At 36.4% G+C, this 23072-nt stretch overlaps 1 protein-coding gene across 2 annotated transcripts; it reads right to left on the minus strand.

The window, feature by feature from the left end:
- Nucleotides 1-1880: 1880 nt before the first annotated feature.
- On the minus strand, nt 1881-20016 carry LOC131150530 (28 kDa ribonucleoprotein, chloroplastic-like). 2 transcript variants are annotated; one of them, XM_058101297.1, is made up of 4 exons: nt 19253-20016; nt 2841-2942; nt 2380-2652; nt 1881-2238 (listed from the first exon to the last, which is right to left on the minus strand). In XM_058101297.1, exons 1-4 carry the CDS (start codon nt 19697-19699, stop codon nt 2179-2181), a joined length of 882 nt encoding a protein of 293 aa, XP_057957280.1. In that variant the 5' UTR covers nt 19700-20016; the 3' UTR covers nt 1881-2178. The 2 variants fall into 2 exon arrangements, with proteins under 2 accessions (XP_057957280.1, XP_057957281.1); XM_058101298.1 differs by lacking the exon at nt 2841-2942 and having other exon boundaries at nt 19253-20012.
- Between the last annotated feature and the right edge of the window lie 3056 nt (nt 20017-23072).

Consider the following 23072-nt stretch of genomic DNA (forward strand, 5'->3'; position numbering starts at 1 on the left):
GTGGTCATATCGCGGACTCACACATGGGCTTTTTCTTTTAATTCAAAAGCACACGACTTGCCTTACCCTTTCAAGCCCAATTTTGATCTTCCTACAGCCATTATCACTCAGAAATCAAAAAACAAAAATTGTAGAGCTTTTTCTTGGCATTCCACAGCATTTTGAATCATTTCAATCGAAATTCGAATGAGAGAGTTATGCATAGATTACGAAACAATGTCGAAACTATCTACAATCGCCCAATTAGCTTCGTTTTGCCTCAATGCCTCAATTTACATCATTTTGCATCCCGCTCTCCTTGTTATTGCATGCATGGCCCAAGACATTAAATGCATGACCTCTCCAAATTTTTGAAAAATTATCTTGCGATAATTAAACATGAATATTTGTAAATCTCCGACAAAAATATGATAATTATCTTAAAATTATCAAATGAGCTCACTGATTAAAATATGAGACATAATTAAGTATTTAATTAAAATAGTAATATTTAATTAATGCATTTAAATACTTAATTACACAACTTTGACGCGTAATCATATATCACATTTCTTAGTATAAAAAAATATCATGTCTTTATACATCACATTTGAGACCTGATTAAAACCCAATTTAAAATTTTGATAGACTTATTCTTTATTTGGAAATTTGAAAAACTTGATTTTAAAATCTAAAAACTCAATTCAAACATTCAAATGATTTCATTTAAAAAACTCCTAGACTGAAACTAACGAAATGGAAAACTGAAGACCCTAATTATGGGGACTGAATTTTGAAAACCTAGTAAAAGTAGACTAATTTTCAAATCAACTAAAGTTAAAGAACCTTAGTTCAAAAGGACTCAATTTTTGGGCTTTTAAGAATCCAACCATAATATCTGGCCTAAGGGAAATTGGTTTTGAAATTACGGGGATTCAACTAGAGATTAATTTTGCAACTAAAAGAACCTGACTAAAATCAATAGGACTCGATCTAACAACCTGTTTCGAAACCTGAGAAACCCTATTTTGAAAACTTAAGTCTCGGATTAAAATTTTACAAGACTCAATTTCAAAACCAATTTTTTGACATTTTTAAGGGACCCGACTTCCTGAAATAAAAAGGACTCAATTGGGGACTTACGGTCTTGATTCTAAAAAAGGGTTTCGTTCAGTACTCAAAACCAGGTCATATTACCTTGGGTTTTCCTGAGCAAGCCTAGTTAAAATTGGGGTGTCTATAATTAGTTATATATATATAACCTTTGGGCTCTTTTATTTCAAATTTGTACCAAGAATAGATTGTGATAAATCCCTCGACTATTTTATCCTCTTCCTTAAAACTTGAGTTATGACAATTTTGTCTCTTTATTCAAAGTGGCCTATATTTCGTGAAAAATTTGTGTGTGTGTGTGTGTGTGTGTGTGTGAGAGAGAGAGAGAGAGAGAGAGAGAGAGAGAGAGAGAGAGAGAGAGAGAGAAAGAAGGAACAAATAAGATAGATATTCTGATAGTTTAGGGATCGTTTGCTATCACTTCAAAAATTATGAAAATGAAAATCAGGAAAGAAAACTAAAAAGTTGCCACAAAAACTAAAAACAACTTGTTTGATTAATATTTATAAAAATCATAAAAAATGAAGACTTGAGTAAACAATGCTCATTTTTGTCCTTAAATAAAATAATTAAAAACTATATATAATGTTACCAAAACTATATATAATATCACATTAGCAATTGATTAGTGGGAATTAATTGATTAATTAGTTGATTATGGTCATGAAAAAAATGCAAAGAATTAATCCAAACAAGTTTTTTGAGATAATTTTGGTTTTGTGAACTTCAAATCCATCAATGAACAAAAAGATGCATTCCAAGTGTCATATGTGATAAAGTAAACGATATTGAAAAGTTTTCTTTCAAAGAGTAAAATTAAGAGGAAGCTCAATAAAATCATTATCCCCACCAACACAGGGAAGTGTCTAATTTTATACAAGAAAATTAAAGCTACACTTGAATGATATAAAAGGGAGAAAAAGGAGATGTAGACAAGAAGAGTTGAAAGGAAATTCTTCTTTACCAAAGTGACTATATCTATACTAGTTAGGAACATACCCTTCCATCGATTCAATGTCATTGATGTTAATCTTCAATCTTTTAAAAATGAGACTCTCATCAAATGACTTGTTTTCCTTCTATTACCTAGACAGATGATTTTTTCCCTTGTGCAACACTGACACGCATTGCCCGTCCTTCAAGTTCCTAAAAATGTAAAAACATATAATGCTATATAAGTGCTCATTTTCATTTAGGGGGGGGGGGGGGGAGAGAGAGAGAGAGAGAGAGAGAGAGAGGAGAGAGAGAGAGAGAGAGAGAGAGAGAGAGAGAGAGAGAGAGTAATACCACTCCATTAAGGGATTCAAGGGCAATGTCCATCTCCGATTTTGTTGAGTAACAAACAAAACCATAACCACGTGACTTGCCAGTCTCTCCATTGTATAAAACCCTTGCTCCAACCACAGTACCATATTTTGCAAACACCTGTGCTAAGCTTTCTGATGTGACCGACCATGCTAAATTCCCAATAAAGAGTTTGAATTCACTTTCTGGATATAAAGGTTCTTTTGGTGTCGGTTTGTCTGAAAAATTCACTCTCAGTGTTCGCCCCCCATATTCCTGCATTTTTTTTTTTTTTTGCATCAACATTGCACATACACCAAAGATTTATTTAGATATGCATGTGCTATAAAATTAATATATATGTGTGTGCATAGACTAAACAAGCTATTCAACAAATTTTTCTTTCAAATAGAAACCCCATGGTGCAAGCGCACACAAATTCACAATAATCAAAGGAAACTTACACTTCCATTGAGTTTTTCAATGACTACATTAGCATCTTCTGTGCTACTCATTGTCACAAATGCAAATCCTCTACTTCTTCCCGTGTCCCTATCATAAAGAACCTAAAAAGCTATTTGAATTAATAAGTAACTAGTTTGCATGATCGCTTTCAATAAAATAAAGAAAAAGTAGCAGCAAACACATCATAGGCACACACCTAACTCTAATAATCAAGTGGCACTATACATATACAAAAATCATGCTTGACTACAAGCTTAAGGATCTTATAAAATCTTAGTATGGATTAATTTGTTGATGTGTTGCATCATAAGGTTTAAGTTACCATTATGCAAATATGAGATAAATATAACCTTTCAAAATTTTAGTAAAGATTGATTTGTACCATTGAAATTTTTCTATGAGAAGGTTTAAGTTAAATGAAAAATTAACGTGTTTGGTATGTAAGAGTGAAATAGAATTGGACAAAATATAATTAAATTTAACTCTCGGTTTCTTCATATTATCTATTCAATTTTTATGTCATTTATTTACATCCCATTTTATTTTTCAAATCAAAGTTGACATAAATTGCTGAGCAAAATACCAGTTTGGCTCACTAACGCTCTCCCGAATTAGAAGGAGAGGTGATTTTGAGAACAATGCAAATGACTTTAAGGATTTGGATCAATTATTTTTATGGGGGAAAGGAAAGGAAAATAGGCAGGAAATTTATTTTCCATTATATTTTCTCCCTATACCAAATAATACTAAAAAAGATAATTTGTCATAATATAATTAAAAATTAAAAAATAATGAAATGTTAATGATGCTTAAAATTAAAATTTTATTCATTGATTTGGTAGATTTTTTGTGTTCTTTTTTACTTTCCTTAATTACCAAACATGAAAAAATAAATTCCTCCATATTTCTTTTCCTTTCATTCACATTTTTCAAGCTTCAAATGAGACCTAAATGATGTAAAATTTGGGGAACAAGGAAGCTCTTGTTGGCACGAGCTGTCATTAAAATTAGAGAGATTATAGGGATGAGCCTTGAATGTAAATCCCTTGTTTCAAGGGTCACCCCTTATTCTAGCCATAATCTTTGTATATCCAAATATAGGCATCACTAATATATATTTGTGTGTGTGTGTGTGTATGTGTATATCCCCATCTATGTAACAAAATGAACGATAAAATATAATTTTTATTTCGAAAGTTTGACATCATATCACAGAAAGGTGCAGAGTCGATCCTCTCCACGAAACCACCATCACAATAAGGACAGACGACAATGTCCGACGGTGCTGCTTGAGTGCCTAGGAAGAGCAAAACCCTTCGCAACTAGTGGATCAATCGACACTATCTACAAATTCACCAATGATCACAATAACTTCGCTATAAAAAACAACCCGAACATCCTCTCTTGCGAGCAAATCCAGAGTCCATGGATTGAGCCCACGACAGATCGAGAATAGAGTTCAGGTCTAGAACAAAGTCCAAAATCGAAGGGCCGACAGTGCATGTGAGGATTGGCGGTTTCTTGACCAACCATGAACTATGAAATTGGCTGTTGACGAGTATCTTGTGATCTGCCCCAAGGGGACCACCTACCGTGAGCCATTCCTCCTTCTCTTTAGCGCGCTTTTCACTAATCTCACTGATCGGATCATGCCCATGGCCATCCTTGCCATACCTCATGGAAAATGGCGATGATTCCTTTGAGGACAAAGCTCAAAATCTCCTGATCTATGCTCCTCTAGGATGGAGCTGCGGCGTTCGCGCACATAGCGGCTCCCGTGATCCCTCAATGGCTAGTTGGTCAATTTTATGATGCCTTTGTTCCTTTTTCGTTGCTTTTCTTGGTGTTTGCTTGCATCTCTTAAGATGATCCAAACTAAAGATTTAGGTGGGCGCCCGGTCAAATCTTGAGCTAATCTGTTGAAGATCAAGGGTTTGTAGTTTTGCTATTTTAGAGAGCTTGAAATCCAATAACTGTTTTATTTGTACTTGCTACCCATTTTTGGTTGTGTTTTGAGCTATTAAAAATTTTTCCTTGCATCGCATGGTTTGCGCATCGATTTTGCTATTTTGGAGTTGTTTTGTGATAAGGTTTTATCAATGGAGGAAATCGGCAACCTCGACAACTCTGTTGTTGTTTTATTTAGTTCTTGTCGAAATGCTAATAGCGACATTTAGATACTTGACTCCGAGGCTACCGACCAAATGATGTTCGACTCTAATGATTTCTCACACACTTCTTCACCATGATGCACAAGCATTGCAAATGCCAATGTGGTTGTTTCTTTAGTCATCGAGGCTAGCACGGTGACTTTGTAACCTTCTCTTACATTATCTAATACTTTACTGGTTTCTTGTTTGTCTCATAAAGTACTCTTTGTTAGCCAAGTAACAACAGACTTAAATTGTAATGTGCTCATTTATCCTACCTTTTGTCTTCTTTAGGATATTCTCACCAAGGAGATCATTGGGCGTGGTACTAAGAGGGGGGATTATACTACAAATATGATTTCACTGTGGGTCAAGCACATCATATGCGTCATCTGAATGGTACCAAGGAGAGACAAATTTTGTAGAGACCTGAAAAATTTAAATAATAAGAAAAATAAAGAAAAGAGGACTTACCGTCGACGATTTCATGGAGCTCAGAAAAATCATAGACGGTTATGTGTTACCGAAACCGAGTAAATGGGTAAAATAGTTAAAATGGTTTGGTTAAAGACCAAACCGTCGAGGATCTTGAAGTCCACAAGAAAACCGTCGACAGTTTTGTTTGGCAATGTGCAGTTAAATAAATCCTGCAGCCTCATTTGTATTAACAAAACATAAAACTCTCTTTCTCTCTCTCTCTCTCTCTAAAGAAACCCAAGGACACCATCTCCCTTCTCTCTTCATTTTTGCTCCGATTTTAGCCCAATTCTACAATCAAACGCTACCACGAGGTCCTGGGAGTGACCCCGAGCAAGTTAATCGGAGCAGATTTTCGATTTACGCACCACTCCAAAGCTGAGGTAAGAGAGATGAATTATCAGTTTTTTATAGTTTAACTAGTTATTTAGAGTAAATGGGCCTTGAAAAATGTGAATTTGAGCATTATTTTGTTATTGAGTTGATTGAACTAGGGAAAGATGATTTCAGGGTTTTTGACCTCTGAACATCGCGAGTGTGCGTTTATGATCTTTGTAGAAATTCTCTCAGTAAGCAAGTAAGGGGAATAAATTATAATAGTTATTTTTGAGAAATTAACTGGTTGATTAAATTATATGAAATTGAGAATATGGGTATTTTCCCTGTGATTATTATATTATAATTATCAGACAAAATTATGTGGCATGAGGAATATGAAATAATAGATTTATACTGGGAACGTGATTGAAACTGAAATATGTGATTTACACTAAGAAATGATATTATTATATATATATATATATATATATTAAAATGTTTTATTTAGATATGAAGATATGAGAAACCCAGTATTGTTTTGTATAGATATGATGATATGAGATTATGATACAGATATGAGATGAGATATATACATAGATATGTGTTATGCAGATATGATGAAATGAGAATTATACAAAAACCATAAGAATGATGCAGATTTGATGAGAATCATATAGATATGATGAGATGTATAAACATGATGAAATATGAATACAGAAATGTGGAAATGAGAACCTTGATGGACCATAGATATACAGAGAGCACAGTACTGTTGTTAGATATTGTGTTAGTGCAACCACACGTCTTGAATAGAGTGTGGCGAGACAGTTGATTGGGCCTGTGTAGAGTAGAGTTACCCCCTGTGGTCCAGACTAGGATTGGATAGGCCAATTGTACTACAGACGTGAACATAGTTTTGATCTAACTTGGTAGGCCAACCATGGTTAGGTCTCGCATTTGGGCCGCACAACCTGATCATGTGGGGTGAATACATGACGATGTGATGTGAATATCATCAGGATGGTTACTCATTATAGACATGATAATTATATGACAGATATGATAGACGGCCATGAGCTACATACGCGTCGTGTTATATACTGGCGGATGCTCATGAGCTAGAACTTGCTTACGAAAAGTGCAAATGAAAGATAATTGTATATGTCTTATATGATGAACAACCATGAGTTACAGATGTGTAATGTTATATGTTGGTAGATACTCATGGGCTAGAATATGAATATGAAAAATGAGATGAAAAATGAACAACCATGAGTTACAGACGCGTTGTGTTATATGCTGATGGATACTCATAGGCTAGAATATGATTTTGAGAAATGAAAGCCTATGAAAGCATGTTGAAATATGATTTTGAGAAATGAAAGCTTATGAAAGCTTGTTGAAATATGATGATGAGAAATGAAAGCTTATGAAAGCATGTTGAAATATGGTGATGAGAAATGAAAGCTTATGAAAACATGTTGATATATGATTCAGAGAAAAGAAAGTTTATGAAACTATGTTTATATATATGATTATAAGTACAAATCTGTATGTTTTTCCCAGTTGATATAATTATTTAAATGAACTCATGTAGTCATACACTGTGCATAATTTATTCCGTCTTATTGAGAGGTGTCTCACCCAAAATTTAAACATTTCAGGAAACCAAGATAGACAAACAGAGAGAGTACCGAGGGAGAGGACACCACAATACCCTCATAGTTAGGGTAAGTGTTTTTGAGTTGGGGATGTGTTTTGTATGACTCCCAGAGTATTTTGTGGATTTTTGGGGAATGTATATGAATTTGTGTATGTAAGGATGAATAGAACTTTGGTATTTGTATTTGGGATGGTGTATATATTGACTTCCATTATTTGGTATACTTTTATGAGATGGAATGATCACCTGGTACCCTATTTCGGGTTAGGTCATGTTGATATATGGTCTTAGGGATATATGGTAAATGATGGAATATTATTGTTTATTGTTGTATGGAAAAAAATAGTAGAAAATCAGGTCGTCACAGTTTGGTATCAGAGTCTAGGCTGCTAGGTTCTTCAGACTTCAGCGGAATACAATACCAAAGTATAGGAATGAATTTTGATGAGAGTAAAGGGTAGGCAGATTGGGATTTGAGTTAGTCATTGTTGGAGGATAAGATTGAAATTTAGGGTTCTATCTTGGAGCCTGGAGGTAGGAAATTCGTGGTGGTTTCTATGTTTTTTTCTTGGAGTGACGATTTCAGGAAAGTTATAGTAAACTATCGCCAATTCTTGTTTCTGAGTGGTAGGACTGAATCTTAATTGGGAAATACGAGGACATTAAAATGAATGGTTATAGGAGAATATTTTATGGTTTTAGTCAGATGAGTGTATTAGTTGTGTTATGCTGATAGAGTTCTCAGACCGTTTTGTTTCAATTTCAGGATAGATCCTGGGATCAGCAATACAAATACTGGAGGTGATGATGCAGGGCCTTCTAATGTGGGTGGCAGTGATTCGGATGCAATGTTACATAATGTCACCCAGCAAGTGATGGCAGAGATGGCTAAAATTTCAAGGGAGCGGAGCTGCAAGATTGAGCAGTTCACGCATATGAATCTCCCATCATTCTTTGAAGGGGCCGACTCATTTACGGTTGAGGATTGGGTCCAGGAGATCGAGGAGACATTGGCGGTTCTCCCTTGTACAGATGAGCAAAAAGTCTTATTTGCTACTTTTAAGTTGACAGAGGAGGCTAAACGCTGGTGGAGATCAGCGAGATTGTTGGAGGAGCAGAGGCCTAGACCTCTAGCTATGACATGGAGCCACTTTAGGGAGATATTTTTTAAGCGATGCTTCCCCGCTACTACGCGAAATGCTAAAGCGGCGGAGTTTCAGAGTTTTACCCAAGGACATATGATGGTACAACAGTATGCCTCTAGATTCATCGACCTATCTCGTTTTGCTCCATACATGGTGTTAGACAAGGAAAAGAAGGTAAGAAAGTTTGAGAGCGGCCTAAGGCAGGGTTTGTATGAGCAGGTAGTGGGTTTTTAGGTCTAGAATTTTTCAGAGCTGGTAGATATAGTTGTCATTATTAAGACCAGCTTATAGAGAGGGGTTGGGGCACAGAGCCAGAGAAAGAGACCCACGCCTCCATAATTTTAGGCAGGTACCAGTCAAGGGCCTTGGAGGAGGTCGGAGATAGGGGATAGGAGACTGAGCTGTACAAGGTAGACCATTACACCCTCTCCGCCCCTAGGTGCCGCAAGAGACATCCAGGAGAATGCCAGGTCAAAGAGGTGATTTCCTATCGATGTAGTCAACCTGGCCACATAGAGAGAGATTGCCGAGCACCACCAGTTAATGCGCCTACTCCTAGACTATACCGAGGAGATCACCAGGCATCTCGAGGTGGTCAACAGAGGAATATCACCCCGACGCGGGTCTATGCTTTGACACTAGGAGACGCTGAGGTGACAGGTGATGTAGTGACAGGTATGATTTCAATTTTGTCATATAGAGCCATTGTTTTATTTGATTCAGGGGCGACTCACTCTTTCATAGACCGAGAGTTCATCATGTTATGTGGGATAGAAACTCAGCCGTTAGATTTTAGTTTGTCAGTGACTACGTCGACTACGACTGTAGTGTTGTGTAGGAAGGTACTTAGAGACTGTCCAATCAGTATTCAAGGGAGGTCTTTGCCAGATAACCTGGTAGTCCTAGATATGCATGGTTTCGAGGTAATTCTGGAAATGATTTGGCTAGCTGCTAACTACGCTAGTATTGACTGTTATCTGAAAGAAGTGGTATTTAGACTTCTAGGAGAGCAGGAGTTTAGATTTTTGGGGACATGTGTGCATACCCCACCACAGATATTATTAGCCATTCAGGCGAGGAGATTGCTTATGGAGGGATGCTAGGGATACCTAGCCTTTGTAAAGGAAGTGTCAGAAGAGGAGTTAAGGTTAGAGGATATCCCGATAGTGAGGGACTATCCTGATGTGTTTCCCAAGGATTTGCTGGGACTGCCTCCTGATTGTGAGATAGAGTTTGCTATTGACCTAGCTCCGGGAATAGTGCCGATTTCTAAAGCGTTATACAAAATGGTGCTGGCGGAACTAAAGAGTTGAAAGATCAGCTACAAGAATTATTAGAAAAGGGATTCATTAGACCCAGCGTGTCACCCCAAGGAGCACGAGAAACATTTGAGGATAGTTTTATAGGTGCTGAAAGAAAGAAGATTGTATGCAAAATTCAAGAAGTATGAGTTTTGGTTGAAGCAAGTTAATTTCCTCGGACATGTGATATCCAAAGGTGGCATTTCGGTGGATCCGAGCAACATTGAGATAGTAGTGGATTGGAAAAGATCGAAAAATGTACAAGAAGTCAGAAGTTTCTTGGGATTGGCTGGATACTACCGCCGGTTTGTAGAGGGTTTCTCTAAATTGTTAGGACCTTTGACAAAATTGATCAGTAAAGGCATGAAGTTTGAGTGGACCGACGAATGCGAATAGAGTTTTTAGGAGTTGAAGCAGCGACTCATCACTGCACCGGTTCTGACGATTCCTTCAGCAAAAGAAGGTTTCGTAATTTACAGTGATGCATCACACAAAGGGCTAAGTTGTTTTCTGATGCATTGAGGGAGAGTTGTAGCATGTGCTTCCTGACAGCTTAAGGAATATGAAAAGAATTACCCTACCCATGATTTGGAGTTAGCAGCGATCGTTTATGCATTGAAAATTTGGAGACATTATTTATATAGGGGTAGGTGTGAGATCTTCATAGATCATAAGAGCCTAAAGTACTTTTTCACACATGAGGAAGTAAATATGAGGCAGAGGAGGTGGCTAGAACTGATTAAAGATTATGACTGCACCATCAGTCACCACCTAGGAAAAGCTAATGTGGTAGCTGATGCTTTAAGCCGAAAATCAGTGGGTTCATCAGTATCAGCAGTGGTGACTCAGCATCCGATCCAGATGAAATTAGAAAGACTTGGGGTGGAACTTGTAAAGGGTAATCACCAGACATTTATTGCCAATTTGGTACCTCAGCTCACCTTACAAGAAAGAATTAAAGCTACTCAGACGAAAGATACGGAATTAGTAAAGATTATGGATAAAGTGTAGAACGGTCAGACAGCAAAGTTTAATATCTCAGATGATGGAGCTTTGAGGTTCCGTACCAGAATTTGTGTACCTACTGACGCTGAAATTAAGAGAATTATTTTAGAGGAAGCGCACCTATCCCTTTATACAATGCATCCTGGAAGCACTAAAATGTATAAGGATCTTCGGGAGTCATTTTGGTGGAGCAATATGAAGAAAGAGATTGATGAGTTTGTAGAGCTGTGTTTGACATGACAGCAGGTGAAAGCTAAGCATCAGAGACTGGCGAGATCATTGCTGCTACTTTACATCCCTAAATGGAAGTGGGAGCATATTTCAATGGATTTCGTCACAGGATTACCGCTAGCGTTGCATGGACAGGATGCCATCTGGGTAGTTTTTGATCGATTGACTAAGACAACCCATTTCCTTCCCATTAGAGTTAACTACTCCATGAGCAGACTGGAAGATTTGTACATACAGGAGATAGTTAGACTGCGCGGCGTGCCAATGTCCATAGTATCGGACTGAGACCCATGATTTACATCTCAGTTTTGGAGGAGCTTGCAAAGAGCCATGAAGTCTCAATTGACGTTCAGTACAACATTTCATCCTCAGATAGATGGATAAATAGAAAGAACTATACAGATACTAGAGGATATGTTGCGAGCTTGTATGCTGAACTTTGGAGGTAGTTAGATACAGTTTATGCCATTGATTGAATTTGCTTATAATAACAGCTACCAGACCAGCATTGGGATGGCACCGTACAAGGCACTGTATGGTAAGAGGTGTCGATCACCGTTATACTGGGATGAAATAGGGGAAAGGCAGATTTTGGGGCCGGAGTTGGTACAACAGACTTATGATAAAGTAAGACTCATCAGATACAAAATCAAAGCAGTTCAGAGTCAGCACAAAAGTTATGCAGATACTCGCCGGCGAGAGTTAGAGTTTGGTGTGGGGGATCATGTATTTTTGAAAGTTGCACTGATGAAAGTAATTATGAGACTTGGGAAAAAGGGTAAGCTGAGCCTTAGGTTTATTGGACCATTTGAGATATTGGAAAGAGTGAGTCCAGTTCCCTATAAGTTAGCGTTACCACCGGTGCTGTCCAGAATCCATGACGTATTCCATGTATCGATGTTGAGGAAGTACGTCCCCGATCCCTCACATGTAATCAGCCATGAGGCACTGGAGCTTAAGGATACCCTGTCATATGAAGAAGTGCCAATGTGGATTTTGGATTGGAAGGAACAATAATTATGCACGAAAAAGATCCCATTAGTAAAAGTACTTTGGCGTGATCACGCAATTAAAGAAGTTTCATGGGAATTGGAGGATAAGATGAGCCAGAAATATCTACACCTATTCAGTGGAACTCAGAGTTGAGCTAGTAAGAGTAAAAGTGAAAGATAATGTATGTTTATTGACTTGTACAATGTAGGATAGTTAGTGTTTTTGGTTTTGGTTATAAATGGTTTTGGGAGAGTTTTCTTTTTATATGAATGACTGTAATCTCCCAAAACCCTCCCTTGTAACAACGGTATTCCTCCGCCATAAGTGAGGATAATTAATAAAATTAGAATGAGTTTTTCCTCAGAGATTGATACATGAGATAGATAGCAAATTTCGACGAGGAAATTTTGTAAGGAGGGGAGGATGTAGAGACCTAAAAAATTTAAATAATAAGAAAAATAAAGAAAATAGGACTTTTGGTTTGGTGTAGACCAAACCGTCAACGACTTCATAGAGATAAAAAAAAATCGTCAACGGTTATATGTTACTGCAGCCGGGTAAATGGGTAAAATAGTTAAAATGATTTGTTTAAAGACCAAACATTCGACGGTTTTAAAGTCCATAAGAAAATCGTCGACAGTTTTGTCTTGAAGTGCATAGTTAAATAAATCTTGCAGCCTCATTTGTTTAAACAAAACATAACTCTCTCTCTCTCTCTCTCTCTCTCTCTCTCTCTCTCTCTCTCTCTCTCTCTCTCTCTCTCTCTCTCTCTCTCTCTCTATCTATCTATCTCTTTACAGAAACGCACAAACACCCTCTCCCTTCTCTCTTTGTTTTCGCTTCGATTTTAGCCCAATTCGATGATCAGATGCTACCACGGGGTCTTGGGAGCGACCCTGAGCAAGTTAATCAAAGTAGATTTTCAATTTAGGCATTTTAGGCACCACTCCAAAGCTAAGGTAAGGGAGATGAATTATCAGTTGTTTTACAGTTTAACTGGTTATTTGGAGTATATGGGCCTTGGAAAATGTGAATGTGATCATTATTCTGAGATTGAGTTGATTGAACTGGGGAAAAATGATTTCAGGGTTTTTGAGCTCCGAACACCGCGGGCGTGAGTTTAGGATCTTCACGGGAATTCTCTTAGTAAGCAGATAGGGGGAATAAATTATAACATATATTTTTGAAAAATTAACTAGTTGATTAAAGTATGTGAAATTGAGAATATGAATATTTTCCCTGTGATTATTATATTATGATTATCAGACAAAATTGTGTGGCATGAGGAATATGAAATAATAGATTTACACTGGGAAAGTGATTGAAATTGAAATATGTGATTTGCACTAAAAAATTATATTATGATATATTTTGAAATGTTTTATTTAGATATGAAGATATGAGAAACTCAGTATTGTTTTGTATAGATATAATGATATGAGATTATGATACAGATATGTTTTTACTGGAAAATGATGAAATGTGATATACATATGTGTTTTATTGAGAAATGATGAAATATGTGATATACAGAAACGCTTTACAAAAATGATGAAATGAGAAATACAAATATGCTTTATACTGAAATGGTGATGTGAGAAATACATATATGTTTTATACTGAAATAATGATATATGATATACACAGAGATGTTTTATACTAAAATGTTGAATTGACATGTATACATATATGAAATGAGATATATCCACAGATATGTGTTATGCAGATATGATGAAATGAGAATTATACAGAAATGATGAGAATGATATAGATTTGATGAGAATCATACAGATATGATGAGATGTATAAACATGATGAAATATGAATATAGAAATGTGGAAATAAGAACCCGGATGGACCATAAATATACAGAGAGCACGGTACCATTACTAGATATTGTGTTAGTGCAACCACACGTCTTGAATAGAGTGTGACGAGATAATTGATTGGGCCTATGTAGAGTAGAGTTATCCCCTGGGGTCCAGACCAGGATTAGGTAGGCCAATTGTACTACAGACACAAACATAGTTTTGATCTAACCTAGTAGGCCCACCATGGTTAGGTCCTACCTTCGGGCCGCACAACCCGGTCATGTGGGGTGAATACAGGACAATGTGATGTGAATATCCTCAAGATGGTTACTCATTATAGACATGAAATTATATGACAGATATGATAAACAGTCATGAACTACAGACGCTTTGTGTTATATACTGGTGGATGCTCATGAGCTAGAACTTGTTTATGAAAAGTGAAAATGAAAGATAATTGTATATCTCAGATATGATGAACAACCATGAGTTACAGATTTGTAGTGCTATATGCTGGTGGATACTCATGGGCTAGAATATGAATATGAAAAATGAGATGAAAAATGGGCAACCATGAGTTACAGACGCATTATGCTATATACTGGTGGATACTTAAGGGCTAGAATATGATTATGAGAAATGAAAGCTTATGAAAGCATGTTGAAATATGATGATGCGAAATGAAAGCTTATGCAAACATATTGAAATATGATGATGAGAAATGAAAGCTTATGAAAACATGTTGATATATGATTTAGAGAAAAGAAAGTTCATGAAACTATGTTTCTATATATATGATTGTGAGTACAAATCTGTATGTTTTTCCCAGTTGATATATTTATTTAAATGAATGTTTTATGATATAACCAAACTCATGTTGCCACACACTGTGAATAATTCATTCCTTCTTATTGAGAGGTGTTTCACCCATAATTTAAATATTTCAAGAAACCAAGATAGACAAGCAGAGAGAGTATCGTGGGAGAGGAGACCATAGTATCCTCATAGTTAGGGTAAGTGTTTTTGAGCTAGGGATATGTTTTGTTTGACCCCCAGAGTATTTTGTGGATTTTTGGGAAATGTATATGGATTTGTGTATGTAAGGATAAATAGAACTCTGGTATTTGTATTTGGGATGGTGTATATATTGACTTCCGCTGTTTGGTATACTTTTATGAGATGGACTGATCACCCAATACCCTATTTTGAGTCGGGTCATGTTAATATATGGTATCAGGGATATGCAGTAAATGATGGAATATTATTGTTTATTATTGTATGGAAGAAAAATGATAGAAAATCGGGTTGTCATAGATTTTGCTTTTACATCGTCGATTTGGACATCTGTCGTTTGGTTATATGCAACCTTTGTTTCTTGATTTCTTTTCACATATATCAACTGCTGACTTTAAATGTGATCTTGCATTCTTGCTAAAAGTCATCGAGTTACTTATCCATTAAGTATGCATAAAAGTTACGTTCCATTTGCTTTAATTCATTCCGATGTGTGGGGTCCCTCTCATGTTTCTACTGGATCTAGTAATCGCTGGTTTGTAATATTTGTTGATGATTGTACTTGCATGACTTGGCTATACTTGCTAAAACACAAAGATGAGGTATTGCATGTGTTCAAATCATTTCATGTCATGGTTCAAACTCAATTCTCAGCCAAGATACAGATTCTCCGGTCCAATAATGGTGGTGAATATGTTAACTGGGGATTCCATGATTATTTCCAATGCCATGAAATTGTTCATGAAACTTTTTGCCCATAGACTCCTTAACAAAATGGTGTTGCTGAACGAAAAAACCGACATATACTTGAAACTGATCGTGCCCTCGTACTTGGCACTGACGTACCCAACTCGCACTGGGCCGATGCAATTACTACAACTGTGCACCTCCTTAACCGTATGTCATCCAAATTTTTGGATTTTAAGACACCCCTATAGGCTCTTTCAACTTATGCATCCTTGCCCACAGTATTAATGATTCCTCCCCGGGTCTTTGGATGTGTAGCTTTTGTACATCTCCATAAGAACCAATGCAATAAACTTGATCCCTGTTCTATTCAGTGTCTTTTTTTGGGGTATGTCAATCGCACTTATGTAACTGTGGATGTAACATTTCTGGAATCCGACACGTTCTACTCTTCCTCAATATCCAATTATTCTCTTTAGGGGGAAATCCAAGTTGAAGAGCAGAATTGGTCAAGGTTTGGCTAGCTGGAGTTTAATGACATAAATACGGTAGTTAATGGGGAATCTTATAAAACTCTAGATGCATCTCCGGAGGATGACATAACTCTAAAAGCAACATCTACACCACCTGAAGCTAAACAAGAATCCCCACCACCTGAAGCTGAACAAGAATCCCCCCACTCCTCAATACATGAAGAGCCATCTCTTGAGAATATCCATGAGGTAAACTCTCTCATTGCACTTATGACTAATAATGATTTGGATACCTTTACTGGTTATATCTTACCTTGTAGGCATAAATAGTGGAAAGCCACCAAATAGGTACTCTCCAGAAATTAAGGAACAAAGGTCAAGGTATCCAATTGCCAACTATGTATCTATAAAGCGACTATCCGAACCTCTCAAAAAATTTGCGCACAAGCTTTCCTCATGCCATGTTCCCGCTAATGATTAGGAAGCTCTAACAGACCCTAAGCGGACCCAGGCTATAAAGGAAGAGATGGAGGCATTACTAAAGAACAAAAAATGGGCTCTTGTGTCATTGCCTAAAAGAAAAAGGACGGTGGGGTGCAAATGGGTGTTCTTCATCAAACACAAGGCAGATGGATCTATCGAATGATACAAAGAAAAGCTGGTGGCAAAGGGCTATACATAAACATATGGCGAGGAAAAGTTCTCACCAGTAGCCAAGTTGAGTACAGTTAGAGTCTTGTTATCTCTAGCAGCAAACCTCAACTGGCTGCTGTACCAATTTGATGTAAAGAATTCCTTTCTTCACAATGATCTTGAGGAGGAAGTGTATATGGATATTCCACCAGGCTACACGACAACCTCAACGAGCATGGTTTGGATGATTTAGCTTGGCAATGAAGAAATATGGTTTTCAACAAATCAACTCAGACCATACACTCTTCTTGAAGTATCAACTGGGCCAGGTAACATCATTGATAACCTATGTAGATGACATGATTATTACAGGAAATGATTCAAAAGAAATTTTGAAACTCCAAAAGTAGTTAGCAACTGATTTTGAGATGAAAAATTTGGGAGGACTCAAATATTTTTTGGGATTTGAAGTGGTTAGAACCAAGCAAGGTATATTTCTCTCCCAGAGAAAATATATACTTGATCTACTATCTGAGGTGGGATTACTAGAGTGTAAACTTGTAGAGACACTAATAGTCCATAACCATAGACTTGGAGAATATCCAAATCAAGTGCCAACAGACAAAGAAAGGTACCAAAGGCTAATTGGAAAATTTATCTACCTCTTATATACTCGCCCATATATTGCTAGCTTATGCTGTAAGTATATTAAGTCAATTCATGCATTGTCCTAGTAAGGATCCCATGGATGTAGTGATTAGGATTCTTCGATACTTAAATTCATCTCCTGGAAAAGGACTTATGTTTTCAAAGAATAATCATCTAAGGGTTGAAGTATATACTGATGTAGATTGGGTAGGGAATATCTTGGACAGAAAGTCCACTTCAGGTTACTTCATGTTTTTTGGAGGGAATTTGGTTACATGGAGAAGTAAAAAACAAAAGGTAGTGTCATTATCAAGTGCAAAAGTCGAATACCATAAAGAATGGCTAAGGGTCTTTGTGAGCTCCTCTAGCTAAGGAGATTATTGACTGAAATTTGCTTTGCTCTTAATTCTGAGATGGATTTGTTCTGTGACAATAAGAAGGCTATTAATATTTCTCACAACCCTGTCCAACGTGATCACACAAAACATGTGGAGGTAGATTGACATTTTATTAACAAAACCTTGAGACCAAGATAATTCGTTTTCCATTCGTAAAGTCTAAAGACCAATTAGCTGACATACTTACAAAGGCAATATGCAGTAAGAACTTCCACAACTCACTTGACAAGTTGGGCATAAGAGATCTATGCACCAACTTGAGGGGGAGTGTTGGCGTAAACTGTCATTAAATTAGAGAGATTATAGGGATGAACCTTGAATGTAAATCCCTTATTTTAAGGGTCACCCTTTATTCTAGTCATAATCTTTGTATATTCAAATATAGGTCTCAATAATCTTCTATATATGTGTATCCTTATCTCTCTCTCTCTCTCTCTCTCTCTCTCTCTCTCTCTCTCCCTCTCTCTTTATATATATTTATATATATATATATATATATATATATATATATCACACAAAAGAATGTTGCCACGATCAAAGAAACTTGAAAACTCACAATGACATTTAGGCGGTTCGAAAGTTGAAAATAGTAAAATAGATTTATAAAAAAAATTACTTTTTCATGTTTGGTTATACGGAAAATAAGAAAGAAGATAAATATTAAAAAATCAATAAATATTAAATATTTACAAGTGATTAATATTTTTTTTCAATGTTTTTTAATCACAGATGAAATACAATAAAAATAAAAATAAATTTCCTTCTTATTTTTGTTTCATTTTTCTTTTGCAAACAAACTCTTGATCTAAACACACCAATAGGTACCGGCTGGAACTAGAAAAATATTAAGGAAATGAAACAAAAGTATGAAATATTTTACTTTTTCATATTTGGGTATCAAGACAAATGAAAAAAAAGAATTAAAAAGTCATACCAAATTAAAGAACACAAAATTGATTTTAATTGGACATCACTAACACTTGCTTTCTTAATTTTAATTATATTAAAATAAATTTTATAATATTTAATAGATAGAGTAAATATAATCAATGAAAGTTTCCTTCTGTTTTTACGAAACATCTTTCTTGAACCAAACATACTAATTGAATCAAGAATTTCACAAGAAGAGGAAAAAAAAATTTACGAGTGTTTTGGAGAATGCATTTCAATGCTTAGATTTTAAGTTTTGTATATTTGAATTAAAGAAAATATAAAAAGTTGGGGAGTATAGTTTTGGACCTTAGATTTGGATTAAATGAATTTAGATAAACTTAAATAAAATTTTATGTTACATTTTATTCAAATTTAATATAAATCTAAATCCAAAACAACTTCAAACTATTTTATATTAAGAAAAATCAAAGCTAAAATCATGTAGATTTATTTATATGTTTGGTAGGTAAGTGAATTGGTTTCTTTCTTTTCCATCCAGGCTGTTGATGCGAAGACATACATATTACATACCTCTACCAACTCTGCACTTCCATACTCTTCTACAATTCCAGCAAGCTGTGCGCTGTCGCAGTGATAAGGCAAGTTTCCAAAGTAAAGCTTACAGTTGGCCGGGGCCTCCGCTTCCCCTTCCCTGGACACCTCCCCTGCTTCCTCCGCCTTCTCGTCCATTTCCTCTTCCACCTCGGCGGTTGTGGCGTCCACCGCCTCCTCCGCTGCCGCCTCTTCCTGCGCGATGGTTGCGGAGATCCTTGGGAGGCGCCATCTGTGAGAGGCGGCGGTAATTGCAACTGGGTCAATCAGCTGGTATGAGCTTGACACAGACGCTGCTTGTAGCACCCGCGTTGATGCAAGTCTAAGGAGGGAATCCGACTGCCAGAACTGTTTGGAGTGGATGCATTTGAGCGTGTTAATGGCAGTGGAGAAAGAAGAGCCCACGGCCACCGCGGTCGCAGTCATGTTGCCGGAATTTGCTTCTCGCTTCAAGCGGCGACGGTGACGGTGACGGTGACGGTGGCGACGGTTGCGGTGGTGAGAGGTGGTTGAATGTTGAGAGAGAACAGGGATTGGGCTGAGAAGAGGCTAAGCCTTAAGGTGATGTGGGTTGATGGCATCCAATGGTAGTGGAGAACAGAGATCCCTTTGGACTTTGTAAGGATAAGGTTCCAGTGTCGCGTGGAGAGTGGGCTGGCTTTTGTTTTAGGGCGCTGCAACAGGGTCTCTGCCAAGCAGTCCTAAATCAAATAATCGCAAGACTGCTAGAATGTATGATGTATGAAATGCATTAAGTTTTATTTTATTAATACAAACCGTACTACCCATACAATGCAAAAATAGTATATTTTTATTTTATAGAATTAATTATTTAATTTCTCAATTTCTATCTCTCTTTTTTTCTTCTTATAATTCAATTAGTTTATCTATGTTTTTAACATGTTTTTTTTTTTTTGTTTTTTATTTGTCAACCAAGCCCAAAATAATTTACTATTTTTTTCTCTTATGGTCATTTTTATTTTTATTTTTATCACCCAAAATTCTAATCTAGATAGAGCCCTTCGAATCCCCTAGGCAGCACCAAATTGGAGGATTTGACTAGTGCCACAACTTTCTCATGATAAATCAAGAATTGGCCTTTGTGGCATATCCCACAATTCCCTTATGAGCATTTTTGTCATGCTCTTATAAGAACATTCATTAATGATAACATTTCTTGGGCTTATAAGGCTAATTTTGTAACGACCTGCTTAAATATTCATTTAATATAACATAATTAATAACAAAATCAACCCGAACCCGTGAGTATCGGGGACACCTATCATATATAACGGAACCTTAACAACAGTAAATGTAAATCACATTCATCAAGAGTCTATTATATTCCTCAAAGATACTGTATTTATATACAATCTCCAAAACAACAGAATAAACCTAGGATCTTACAACAAAAAGCTCTTGATCCTAGGTCAAAATTTATCCTTCTAGTAAGGAATCTCAACTCACTCAGCGATAGCCCTAACTTGCCAATTTCTTCGGGTTTCCTGAAATAATTTAAACTTGGGGTAAGACACCTCTCTGTAAGGGTAGATAAATTAAAATCAGATGTGTGGCAACATGAATATTTATGTTGTAATCCATATACCGTACATTTCACATAGCATAAAGCATAAATCATAATATGGTTAGTTATACATATAATTTCATACTTCCAAGTAATCATACTAATAATGTATTATCTGATATAATCTGTAATACAGAAAACTACCCTAGATGAATAGTTAGTTGATGTCATGTATTACCCCCCATGATGGGTTGTGTAACTCGAAGGCGGGACCCGACAATGGCTGGCCGACCACTGCCGAGTCAAAAATGTCTGTAAGTACGATGGGTCCGCCACACCTTGGTCCGGACTGTCAGGTGGACGTCTACACTCTACACTGAAAGCCACATCGACTATCCATCTCCCACCCCATCGTAGGGTGGTTAGCACCATTTTGATCATAGATATTTGATCTATAAGTTACGGTACTGTGCTTCTAAAACTGAACTAAACTAACATCCGAGTTCTGATAACATATAGTACATAAACATATACTGTTAATCGTAAATCAAATAATAACATGTTTTGAATCTTATATTAACATAATAATTACGACCTCGCTCCGAAAAACATGAATAATTGCAGCCTTGCGCCGAATAGCATGAATAATTGCGGCCTTGTGCCGATCATCAATTACAACCTTGCGCCAAACATATCATGTATTCTGAAATCATAATTTACTGTGGTTATCATGTTATTCTTGAAAATATTTGTGAACATGCTTTATCTTGTAAATCTAACTTAACATGGTATATATATATATATATATATATATATATATATATATATATATATATATATAATAATATTCATGCCACACGAATTGAATGAAACCGTATATTCGGTTATGAAATCACGTTTCCTGTACAATTGCAGTATTTTCCTAAACTTACATTTTCTCAATTATACTCATATATAATCACATGCTTTCTGAAAATTATTCTACTATTAAATAATAGTAATTTTACTGAAAAATAATTATTTTAATTTATCCCCTTACCTAGCAACTGAAAAGCCCATCTATAATATTGGTCTTACACCCGTAGGAAACCCTAAGCAATACCCTAAAAATGATAATTCCTAGAACTAAACTTTAGTATTTATTCGAGGTCATCATTTCCTTCAACTTTGGAAAGACCAAATTTCGAATAAAAAGTCTTACCTCAACTCAAGGATGAATTTCAACGGTGTTCCACCGACGATCCGCTCCAGCAGATATGCAGAGAACTTCTCTAGGAGCGTCGTGGTGGCTTCAGATCCTCGAACCGATAGAAATTTGGTCTGAAATTGAATAAAGAAGGGTGGAGAACCGAAGGGAGGAGAGAGAGAGGGTTCTGCGCCGAAAATTATGCTTAAAAATGAAGTTCAAGCTATTTATACACTAGCCTTCATCGACGAGCCACGTCATCTCGTCGACGAGGTCAAGAAGGCTCCTCGTCGATGAACTCTCCCCTTCGTAGACGAAATTCAGAGTTGTCCAAAAACCCCTCTCGGTATCTTCTCGTCGACGAAGCTCACCCTCGTCGACAAGACCCTATGTTATCCTTGTCAACGAATCCCCTGTATTCGTCGACGAGTCATTGATCTAAATTCCTCAATTATTACTCACAAAGTGCATTGTCATTAACGAACGCGCTGCCTCCTTTTGTTTCTGTTTCCATTCCCCTCCCTTTTATTATTAAAATACCATTATTATTCGGGTCATTACATTCTTCCCTCCTTATAAAATTTCATCTTCGAAATTTACTATTCATATAATTCATCATCCCTTATTAGGCAAAATTGTCTACTTATTTTATTACTACCCTCACTTATGGCAAAGGAATACCATGGTTACATTTCAAGTCCTGGGAGATTACATATACCAAAAGAAAATTTCCCCCAAAACTAAAATACCAATTACTAACTAAAGCATTACATGTACCTACAAAAAAAATATTACATATTTACTCACATTTCTTAATCATGTATGAACTTCTTAGAATAATTGCAGGTATTTCTATTCGATCTGTTCCTCGAGCTCCCAAGAAGCCTCTTTTACTACATGATTCCTCCATAGAACCTTTACTAGAGGAATCTTCTTATTACGTAGTTCCTATTCCTTTCTGTCCAGAATCTGCACCGGTACCTCCTCACTTACTAATCATAAGTGAAACAAATAATTAACATGTTCGATTGATTATTAGTCAACATAGTATGACTAATAATCAATTGAATTTCAATAATTGTTTTGTC

Source organism: Malania oleifera, chromosome 3 (assembly GCF_029873635.1).
Source record: "Malania oleifera isolate guangnan ecotype guangnan chromosome 3, ASM2987363v1, whole genome shotgun sequence".
NCBI classification, from domain to species: Eukaryota; Viridiplantae; Streptophyta; class Magnoliopsida; order Santalales; family Ximeniaceae; genus Malania; species Malania oleifera.

What these genes read in the sequence shown, in the direction of transcription:
- LOC131150530 (XM_058101297.1), bottom strand. Translation starts at nt 19,699, where the DNA reads ATGACTGCGACCGCGGTGGCCGTGGGCTCTTCTTTCTCCACTGCCATT. An exon ending in GAAGTGCAGAGTTGGTAGAG is followed by an intron (nt 2,943 to 19,252) that starts GTATGTAATATG and finishes ATAGCTTTTTAG; the next exon opens with GTTCTTTATGATAGGGACAC. An exon ending in TTGAAAAACTCAATGGAAGT is followed by an intron (nt 2,653 to 2,840) that starts GTAAGTTTCCTT and finishes AAAAAAATGCAG; the next exon opens with GAATATGGGGGGCGAACACT.